We start from the raw sequence: 11,075 nt of genomic DNA on the forward strand, positions 1-11,075 counted from the left end.
AAAAAAAATGATATCTGATTTGGGCATTATTTATCCACAGACAGACTATGTATTACCACGTGAAACTGGCCTTTAGAAATGTCATGAGTGTCTCATACGATCGCTATCCTAATTTATTTAAATTATGTACACATACCTATACGATAGTAATAATTTCAGTTAGCTCCATCAAGCCTGTAACGTCATGAAAAATGCTAAAGGAACTTTATTGTCATACAGCAATAAAAACAAAAAAGGAAATTCAAGTGTATGTTTGTGACATATTTACAGACATGTTCTGCTAGCCTATGAGCATTGTGGTGTACGTGGTCAGTGTATGTTTTATAGCTGCGTGTTGGCATTTTTTAGCAGCGTAGTCGGCTATTTATTACCTTGAAAATGATTTTCATTTTTCAACTGTCAACCCATATTTAAATGATCATGCGGAAAAATGACAGACATGTAAGTTTGAAGACTTTTTTAATGTCTTTGATTTAGATCAAGCTTACAGGTTGCATACAATAAGGTGTAGAGGACACAGTATCGATAAAGTTTGAACAGTGCAAGGGAGCTTTTAAGCCAAGCAAGGTGCTATAATATGTTAACATCTGATATCTTTTTGAAAATGTATCGGGAACATGCAAGCAGCCATAGGAACACAGGCTAGAACACATATCTTTGGAAGCTGGAACACAACACCATTTCAACATTTATCAACTTAAAAAATGTTGTACATTTTAATAACATTAACTAGCAGCTAGTTTAATGCAAACCAACACTATCAATACAATTATTGAGGTTTAACTGACTACAATAGCACACATCTAGAGGAGATATTTAAATCGTCTTCCACTCAGTGTATCCTAACCACAAACAGAGTCAAACAAACAGACCAAAACATATATAAAACAGAACACTTCCTTAAAGAATATACCGTATGATTTTTTTCCTCCGTCTGCTCTTGCGATGCATCGTGAGCATGGACCAGACTTTGACTATGGTGTGTAGGAGAGGTGTGGGGGGTAATGGGGTTGTTGGTTTTACGGTGGCGGACGCTAACGTTGCAAGCCCAACACAACGTTCATTTGACCTTCTGGGCCTTCTGGGCCGACTTGGTGACCTTGCCCCGTGGACCGGAGCCTTCTTCTCCACTGCCTTGATCACGCCACCGCCACCGTCTGACGCATGTCACGCACCGCAAAGCGCCCTGGGAGGATGGAGAGAATGATCAAATGTAAGTCATATTTGTAATGACTTTATTATAAACGTATTTCAGTCTATTGCAGGCTTTATAACACATGATACAATGACATTTGTGATCAACTGTAGCACTTTGAAAACAGCCCCAACTTCACTAAATGGAAAATGTGATTAGTTCTAGACAAGGAGCACCAAGACTGAAGAAGGACGGGATAACTTCTTATCTCATGAACAGAGCATGTTCTGTAATATCGATATGACAAAGGTAATGTCATCTGTCCCCAATAGGGGTCTGGGTTGAGGGCACACACACACATCACTTACCAAGAGGTGGGTACTCAGAGAAGCTCTCCACACACATGGGCTTCCCGGGGACCATGTCAACGATGGCAGCGTCGCCAGACTTCAGGGCCTTGGGGTTGTCCTCAGCTTCTTGCCCGAGCGCTCGGTCAATCTTCTCCTTCAGCTCAGCGAACTTACAGGCGTGTGGGCCTGTGGCAGTCCAGCACAGGGGCGTAGCCGGCGCTGATCTGACCTGGGTGGTTCAGGATGATGACCTGGGGGGAGGAGGGGAGGAAACACACACTTGTCATTTTTCTTCTGTGACTCTATGCTATTTGTTCCTTCTTAAAAAGTGTGGTGAATGGTGTTCATGAAACACACAAAAACAGCATGTTAATTGGTGTCTGTATGACTCGTTTCCAATCCAGACACACAATGTTCTCCACAGCTAACTCTCCTATCCAGACCTGTGCAGTGAAGTTGGCCGCCTCCATCGGCGGGGTCGTTCTTGCTGTCTCCAGCCACGTTCCTCGCCGTATGTCTTTTACCGACACGTTCTTGACGTAAAGCCCACGTTGTCTCCGGGCATGGCCTCGGTCAGCGCCTCGTGGTGCATCTCCACTGACTTGACCTCTGTGGTCACGTTGACGGGGGCAAAGGTCACCACCATGCCTGGCTTGATCATGCCCGTCTCCACCCGCGCCCCACCGGGACCGTACCAATACCTGGGAGAGAGGGAGGTGAGAGGCATGAAAGGTTTTAGGCAATCTTTCAAGTCTCTGAGGCCAGGATTCAATCCGATTGCACTTGTAGACATTGTAGCTTTTAATGGAAATGTTACCGCGTTCTTGCAGAGATCGCATTCAAGGTAAACGCTGCAGATGTCAGCGTAATTGTAAATTCCCGTGAAATGTCAAGTGTGCTAAATTGCGGATCGAACGCAGCCCGGATTGAATCCCAGCCTGAGTGCAAGGTATAACATCAAAATAAAATTAATGTAAGAGCTGAAAAAACAACTCAAAACCCTTTGGCTTTCATTGCACCACACTAGCCAAATTGACCATTTAAATGGAATTGACCCAAAGCCACTGGCGTAGCCCCTCCCCGGAAGGCAGGGGGCCCACAAGCTCCTCCCAGTAAGGTGATCTCCACCTCCCAGGGCCTCACCTCCTATCTTGTAGACGTCCTGTAGTGGCAGGCGGAGGGGTTTGTCTGTGGGGGCGGGAGGGGGGCTGGATGGCGTCCAGGGCCTCCAGCAGGGTGGTTCCAGAGGCATTGCCGTCTTTACGGGTGATCTTCCACCCTTTGAACCATGTCATCTACAGGGAACAGACAAAATATTAGGAACAAGCATAACTTAAGCGTTATGGCCTACATAAGTAATATGCATTAACACACCTTGTAAAACTAACCTTTTCATCCAATTGTAGTTATACTAATTGGGCAGTGTAATTCAGTGGTGGTGTGCACGACTGCATCTGCAACTCTATTGTGTAATAAGGTGGCGTCCTAGGAATATAAAGTGGTCACCCTGCCTTGGAAAAAGATAAGTAGAAGAAGAATACTAACGTTAGGGCTAGCCTCCAGCATATTGTCCCCATTCCAGCCAGAGATGGGAAACGAAGGCCACCGTATCTGGGTTGTAACCAATCTTCTTAATATAGGTGCTGACTTCCTTCACAATCTCCTCATAGCGTTTTGGCTGTAGTTGGGCTCGGTGGAGTCCATCTTGTTGACCGCCTACGATCAGTTGCTTGACCCCTAGGGTGTAGGCCAGAAGGGCGTGCTCGTGGGTTTGCCCATTCTTGGAGATGCCCGCCTCGAACTCGCCCACGCCCGCCGCCACGATGAGCACGGCACAGTCCGCCTGTGGCGAGAAGGAGACGGGAAGCGACCATGACGTTTAATTTTGTTTGCATTTGAAAGATTTTTGAAAGCATAAAGTGTTACATGAAATAATAAGCAATTTCTTCTAGTAAACATAATAACAAAATTTAATGGTGCCATTTATGGATTCCGGGAATAACGGTTTGATTTTCAGAGTAGCCAACGTAATCCTGGTCAAAGGTTTTGTTTTCTAAGAGTAAAGAAGACATGTTTAATATGATTCATGCTCTTCTTTCTTCTAGTTTTGGGGCCCATATGTACCAAATAAAAAGGCCCATGGCTAAACTTTTAGTCAGGGTCCATGTTTAGTGACAGCTGGATACGGTAGTGTCTGCAGCCCATACCTGAGAGGTGCCAGTGATCATGTTCTTGATGAAGTCCCTGTGTCCTGGGGCGTCGATGATGGTGACGTAGTACTTGCTGGTCTCAAACTTCCACAGGGAGATGTCGATGGTGATGCCTCGCTCCCTCTCTGCCTTCAGCTTGTCCAGCACCCAGGCATATTTAAACGAGCCCTTCCCCATCTAAAGAGAGACCAAATTAATGTCAAAAGTCAGTGCCGTTTGTTTGTCTCTTTTAACTTTATGTTGAACAAAATCGAGAGAGAGAGAGATGGAGAGATAAATAAGTCAATGCTCAGTTCAATGGTATGGATTCAAAGTGGAATCATACCATATCCCTGAAATACAGAGCTTGGCGTAAGGTTTGACAATAGACTCCAACTTCATCGATCCTGCATAACAACAGGATAGACCTTAAATACATTCCCACCAGAAAGCGTGGTTTCGTTTAGCTACTTGTGTCTGGCCACCTCCATACCTCAGCGGCCTCCTTCTCAAACTTCTCGATGGTCCTCTTATCGATGCCCCCACACTTGTAGATGAGGTGGCCTGTGGTGGTCGACTTGCCTGAGTCCACATGGCCGATCACCACGATGTTGATGTGAAGCTTCTCCTTGCCCATAGCTGTTCACTCAGGAAGACGCTGGAGTAGACTGTTGCAAGTTATTAGGAATTAATGTCATTAACTGAGCAAAATGTATTACATTTTAGGAGGTATTAAGAACTGTGGTCCTCTGTAGCTCAGCTGGTAGAGCACGGCGCTTGTAACGCCAAGGTAGTGGGTTCGATCCCCGGGACCACCAATACACAAAAATGTATGCACGCATGACTGTAAGTCGCTTTGGATAAAAGCGTCTGCTAAATGGCATATTATTATTATTATTATTATTATTATAAGAAGAGAAACATTTGTGAAATTGATGAATACTAGTGACGAGTCCAGTCTCCCTTTGCAATGCTTTTGTTTTGTTGATAAGTCTGTAAGCAACAAAGAAAGCTCACAACAGTTTGTAGACTATTGCATTACACACACACACCTCTTCTCCCTCACACATCATCATTTCAGTCAGAGAACCATTCACACCCCTTATCTCTATTCCCTCCTGACAATGTGTCTAACGTTTCACTGAGTGGCTTGCCACCATTTTGAGAGCGAAGTCATCTGAAAGAATGAACAAGTGAAAGAAAAGCAGCTATTTCTCAACAACATAGCTGTTATTATCCTTCCTGGTTCTCAAAGCCTGCCCAGCCATGTTCATGATGACACTGGATACTGGTGGGTGCAAACAGTATTTGGACCGTTTAATATTTCAAGAGACAGTCATAGAAACAATAGCCAGTCAATCAATCAATATACATCAAGGTTACATTCCATATTTAGTATACTGGGCTCTATACAGGGAATAGTGCACTATAGCCTATAAGGAATAGGGTGCCATTTGCAATTTTACCTAGGTAACCCCTCCCTCCCTCCTCATACACTCCCCTAAACACCTGCTACAATTGACACTGAAATAAAGGTTTTTTTTTACATAACATGGCTATTAACAAGATATCAAAGAAATACCATGTAAACACACAATGAACATTTTATGTAGTTGTAAAAACTTGACAAAATAATGGTATTGTGACCATTATATTACATGTTTATTTGCTCCTATGAAGCAATGAAAGACATTGCGGGACAGCAATAGGTAGGCTATTAACAGACTACTGCCTTAGTTTTGCGAATAATGACGCCAGTGTCATGCATGCATCTTGCTGTCTTGGTAACTATTTCGCGTTATCCAAACATAAGGCTACAGCGTCGGTTGATAAAAGATATACCTGAGGGAGGTATTAAACGGCGCCATGTTACATTCGCGAACAACCTCATTATTTTGCTAATAGTGTCAGCCGCGTTGTTATTGTAATTTCCACATGGAGACTGCAATATATCCAAGCCGACTGCCTTGCATAACACTATTACATCCAGCGTTATACCGACCTTTGTCGGAACATAATTTCACAGCACACATTTAAAAATGCAGACCACGGTTTGTAAATACTTTAACTTGTTGTAGCTAAAATGGTATCATACCTGAGTTTGTATAGAGGCGCTCGTCAAAATTCGGCCAGTGATCGTGGATCAAAAGATGCTGTCTGGTTTATTATTAGGGACGCAGTAGTTGGTGCTGCCGCTATTGGCTTCACATACGTCATTAGTTTAACCCCCTCGTGGAGAATTTCGTGTTTTTCGCCACCAGGTGGTGGTGACGTACCATAACAATCAGAGAATCAGGCCATACGGTCATTAATGTGTAACATTGTAACAATTTGTGAACATGAGAGGTATGATTGTCAAACAGAGCTGTGAATTTGGTATACATTTACACACAAACAGACCACCCATACAAGCACACTCAAACAGACATACTGTACGTACCAGTTTAGGTTAAGATCTTCGTTTTGAGTGGAATAGAATACAATGACTTTAATAATATTATTTATTTTCCAACAGATGTTCTGGTATTAACATTCAGTTCATAGCATTGACCAGAACCTCTGTAGCTCAGCTGGTAGAGCACGGCGCTTGTAACGCTAGGGTAGTGGGTTCGATCCCCGGGACCACCCATACAAAAAAAGAATTATGCACGCATGACTGTAAGTCGCTTTGGATAAAAGCGTCTGCTAAATGGCATATTATTATTATTAACAAAAACTGTTGTGTTCTACAAGGTATTTGTGAAAGAACATTACAAGAGCAGAGGAGAAAAATAGTAGAGAACTGTGTGTCACGCACAATCACACAACTCAAAAGGCACTTGTTTAACTTGAAATACAGCATCTACCAGACTGTTGCAGTAGGTTCAAACACATTTGGAGACCAGACCTAAAACTTATGACCAAAGTTTGAAAGCTTCTGTAGTTATACCTCCCATTAGTACGTTTTTTAAAACCATTATTACCAATAGAGGTACAGTGAGGGAAAAAAGCATTTGATCCCCTGCTGATTTTGTATGTTTGCCCACTGACAAAGAAATGATCAGTCTATAATTTTAATGGTAGGTTTATTTGAACATTGAGAGACAGATTAACAACAAAATCCAGAAAAACGCATGTCAAAAATGTTATAAATTGATTTGCATTTTAAATGAGGGAAATAAGTATTTGACCCCCTCTCAATCAGAAAGATTTTGGTTCCCAGGTGTCTTTTATACAGGTACGAGCTGAGATTAGGAGCACACTCTTAAAGGGAGTGCTCCTAATCTCAGTTTGTTAACTGTATAAAAAGACACCTGTCCAGAGAAGCAATCAATCAATCAGATTCCAAACTCTCCACCATGGCAAGACCAAAGAGCTCTCCAGGACGTCGGGGACAAGATTGTAGACCTACACAAGGCTGGAATGGGCTACAAGACCATCGCCAAGCAGCTTGGTGAGAAGGTGACAACAGTTGGTGCGATTATTCGCAAATGGAAGAAACACAAAATAACTGTCAATCTCCCTCGGCCTGGGGCTCCATGCAAGATCTCACCTCTCGGTGGCGTGCAATGATCATGAGAACGGTGAGGAATCCGCCCAGAACTACACGGAGGATCTTGTCAATGATCTCAAGGCAGCTGGGACCATAGTCACCAAGAAAACAATTGGTAACACACTACGCCGTGAAGGACTGAAATCCTGCAGCACCAGCAGAAGGCCCCCTGCTCAAGAAAGCACATATACAGGCCCGTCTGAAGTTTGCCAATGAACATCTGAATGATTCAGAGGAGAACTGGGTGAAAGTGTGTTGTGGTCAGATGAGACCAAAATCGAGCTCTTTGGCATCAACTCAACGTGTTTGGAGGGGAGGAGGAATGCTGCCTATGACCCCAAGAACACCATCCCCACCGTCAAACATAGAGGTGGAAACATTATGCTTTGGGGGTGTTTTTCTGCTAAGGGGACAGGACAACTTCACCGAATCAAAGGGACGATGGACGGGGCCATGTACCGTCAAATCTTGGGTGAGAACCTCTTCCCTCAGCCAGGGGACTGAAAATGGGTCGTGGATGGGTATTCCAGCATGACAATGACCCAAAACACACGGCCAAGGCAACAAAGGAGGGCTCAAGAAGAAGCACATTAGTGTCCTGGAGTGGCCTAGCCAGTCTCCAGACCTTAATCCCATAGAAAATCTGTGGAGGGGGAGCTGAAGGTTCGAAAGGTGCCAAACGTCAGCCTCAAAACCTTCATGGACTTGGAGAAGATCTGCAAAGAGGAGTGGGACAAAATCCCTCTGGAGATGTGTGCAAACCTGGTAGCCAACTACAAGAAACGTCTGACCTCTGTGATTGCCAACAAGGGTTTTGCAGAGGGGTCAAATACTTATTCCCTCATTAAAATGCAAATCAATTTATAACATTTTTGACATGCTTCTTCTGGATTTTTTTGTTGTTATTCTGTCTCTCACTGTTCAAATAAACCTACCATTAAATGTATAGACTGATCATGTCTTTGTCAGTGGGCAAACGTACAAATCAGCAGGGGATCAAATACTTTTTTCCCCCCTCACTGCTAGCTAGGTATATTTGGGTAAAATGTACATTGAACCCAACAATAGTAAATCAACCCATAGTTGTACTACTGTATACATTCTGATACATTTGGTCATCTTGATGAAAACGCACTTTCAAAAGAAATAAAAAGAAATAAAAACATTGAAAAACAAAAGACTAAACCAAGGTAATGTGCCAGTGTTAAAATGAAAAACACTGCATCATCCTTCTCCCTCAGAGAATGCGTGACTGAAATGGATTCGTAACCTCACTCCACCAAACTGCTAGCTTTTCGTACTGTAGTTGGCTAAGACAATGTTCTCAAGAGGCGGTCACGTGTGTTTGAGGAGCAGAGGTGCCTGTTACAAAGGCTATACATTCTGGTGTACATATTAACGTCCAAAACATATTGTAAAGCTTCTGCTAAGGCTAAATGGGTTGATACTGTAGCAAGACCAGAGGAACAGAGTTAGTAACACTGTGTGTGTCAGTTTCAGCCACTTTCAGCCAATATCTGTTTCTAGGTTAATAATCATTGGCCTTCTGTTCAAGTGTGAGCAGCCAGGATACAGCTCACTGCATGTCACTGTAAGGTATTTTAAAAGGGTTCAAAAGTCAGTGAATCAGTCAATGTGGTCCAAAGCAGGTCAAGTGCCTACTGTTCACCTGAAAGTACTGTGTGTCGAGACTTGTGAGCCAATCTTTTCGTATCTTCACTCCAGAGTGTTCCTCATTAAGTAACTTCACTCCAGATTTGGGAAAAGGTTGAGCCGAGAACCACCTCCAGCGAGCAAAGCCACTCTCAATCGTTTATTCTGGAAAGAAGAATAACTTTAACAAATGGACTAATAACAAATAAAACCTGTAGGCCAAGCTCATTACATCGCACTAATGTAGGCCTACAAATTATGAATACGTAGACAAAAACCTATTGGTAACATTTCGCTCAAAGAAGCTAAAGCAAGAGGGCAGCATCTCTAGAGTATATCTAGAGAATATCTTTCAAGTGCAAGAAAGAAAAAAACATTTTACACTGTTTGTATGATAACATTAACAGGTAACTTTTCTGAGCTTCGATGGCGCCAGTACTTACTCTAGAGTCTGTAGTTTGTAGCGTGGGTCGTCCCCTGATGGCAGAGAGAATTCTCAGTCCATCTTCTCCCGTGTCATTTCCCATCAGGCCTAGCTCTGTGATGCTGGAGTGGCTGGACTTCAGGGCTAAGGCTAGGAGGAGCAGCCCTCTGCTGTGATCCCACAGCATCTCAGACTGGGGGAGAGACAGAGGATATTCACTTCACCTATTCAACAAGGCATTATAAATGCATTTTTTTGTGAATATCCTTATAATACAGTATGAACACTGTCAACATGTTACTTACAACAGTCTCTCCAGTTTACAGGTTGTTGAGGTCAGTCCCATGCAGATTGTTTTTACACCGCTGTCTCCCAGTTCGTTTCTAGAGAGATCCAGCTCTTTCAGGTTGGTGAGCTTGGAGCTGAGAGCTTCGACCAGCTCCGGACAGCATCGCTCTGTCAGCTTACAGTCACTCACTCTAGGTGTGTGTGGGGGGAGACTATTTAACATTTGAGCAAATTTTCTACAAATACACACAACATTACAGTCCAAAATCAAAGATTGTTAAATGTTTAGACATCCAAAGTAGTCTCATTTGATTTGAGTGTACTGTCCCTTCTAAATCACCACACACGAGTCATCCTCAGTAGTTTTGTTCACTGATGTGCCATTTCAATTATAAAATATATCTATCAACTAAACTAATCAATGGTGAACAGTTAGGCCTTCTACAATTGTACAGTCTAATCACTGTACTCACCGTAGGGTCTCCAGTGAAAAGCGTATCGTTTTGAGGAACAGGAAGAACGCGGCAACATCCGAGTCACCCAGGTGGTTCCTGCTGATATCCAGCTGTTTGAGGAAGGTGGGGCCAAAACTGAACCCTCCAGCCACCCAACGACAGCCTTCAGACGTGAAGCCACAGCGCGCCAGACTGAAGAGACGGAAGAAGGGCAACACTCTTCAATGTCAATTCATTGATTAATTAATCAATTATTTTATTATTTAATATGCATGTATGGTATCAAAGGAGTTTGGAAAATGATAAGATAGCAAAAATACAAATTTCATATACAAATTCGCTAAGTTTGAATGTGTTGTGCTATTCAGCTCATATGGCCAGCAAAGCAAACTGGCGGCCAGCGGGCAAAATTCGGCCCATAAGTGATTTGTTTTGGCCCGCCAAAATTGTCTAAATTGATTTAATCTGGTGTACATGGAATTGGGCACAACTCTCCGTGAGCTAGCTAACTTACTTGAGTTTCTCCAGTTGACAGCCGGGCAGTCCGAAGGCGTTGCAGAGCATCTTGACCCCCCCTCGTCCTTCAGGTTGTTGTTGCTCAGGTTGAGCTCCCCTCAGACTGGGGATGTTCACCAGACATCCAGACATGTGCTTACAGCATTTCTCAGTGAGCTGACAACAGTACAACCTGGTTGAAAGGGAGATGGTTCATTTATTACAGTGAATATTCGACTTCTGATTCAGTGTGTGGTCGCAATACACATTCAGTCCCTTATTGGTACCCACTCTAATTTGTAAATCTGGGTCAACCTCAGTAAATCCATGAGCAGCTCCAACTCCCTGTCTCCCAGGTTGTTCAGACTGATGTCCAGCTCTCTCAGGTGTCTGGGGTTGTCGATCAGCAACACTGCCAGAGCCTGGCACAGCTCCAGGCCCAGCTTACAATTTGAAAGCCTAATAAAGATTAAAATAAAATTAGAAGACCAACAACTGTATTTCCTTACCGAAGGATATTGCAAGTGGGGGTAAAGCAAGCCTACACATAATCA

General features: G+C 43.4%; 1 protein-coding gene and 1 pseudogene across 1 annotated transcript; both read right to left on the reverse strand.

Annotated features, from left to right (window-relative positions):
- Nucleotides 1–702: 702 nt before the first annotated feature.
- On the reverse strand, nucleotides 703–6,304 carry LOC123491199 (annotated as a pseudogene).
- Nucleotides 6,305–9,340: 3,036 nt separating this feature from the next.
- LOC123491309 (ribonuclease inhibitor-like) lies at nucleotides 9,341–10,595 on the reverse strand. Its single transcript, XM_045221599.1, has 4 exons — nucleotides 10,541–10,595; nucleotides 10,045–10,218; nucleotides 9,589–9,762; nucleotides 9,341–9,476 (listed from the first exon to the last, which is right to left on the reverse strand). The coding sequence occupies exons 1-4, from the start codon at nucleotides 10,588–10,590 to the stop codon at nucleotides 9,434–9,436; spliced, it is 441 nt and encodes a 146-aa protein (XP_045077534.1). The 5' UTR covers nucleotides 10,591–10,595; the 3' UTR covers nucleotides 9,341–9,433.
- Nucleotides 10,596–11,075: the final 480 nt, after the last annotated feature.

The sequence above is a fragment of the Coregonus clupeaformis genome, chromosome 7 (genome assembly GCF_020615455.1).
Source record: "Coregonus clupeaformis isolate EN_2021a chromosome 7, ASM2061545v1, whole genome shotgun sequence".
In the NCBI taxonomy this organism is placed as follows: domain Eukaryota; kingdom Metazoa; phylum Chordata; class Actinopteri; order Salmoniformes; family Salmonidae; genus Coregonus; species Coregonus clupeaformis.

Excerpts from the sequence above, each read along its gene's own strand:
- LOC123491309 (XM_045221599.1), bottom strand. The coding sequence starts at position 10,590 with ATGCTCTGCAACGCCTTCGGACTGCCCGGCTGTCAACTGGAGAAACTC. Across the intron at positions 10,219-10,540 it reads TGTCAACTGGAGAAACTCAA|TCTGGCGCGCTGTGGCTTCA; the intron begins GTAAGTTAGCTA and ends CCGTCTCTTCAG. Across the intron at positions 9,477-9,588 it reads TGTAAACTGGAGAGACTGTT|TCTGAGATGCTGTGGGATCA; the intron begins GTAAGTAACATG and ends TCTCTCCCCCAG.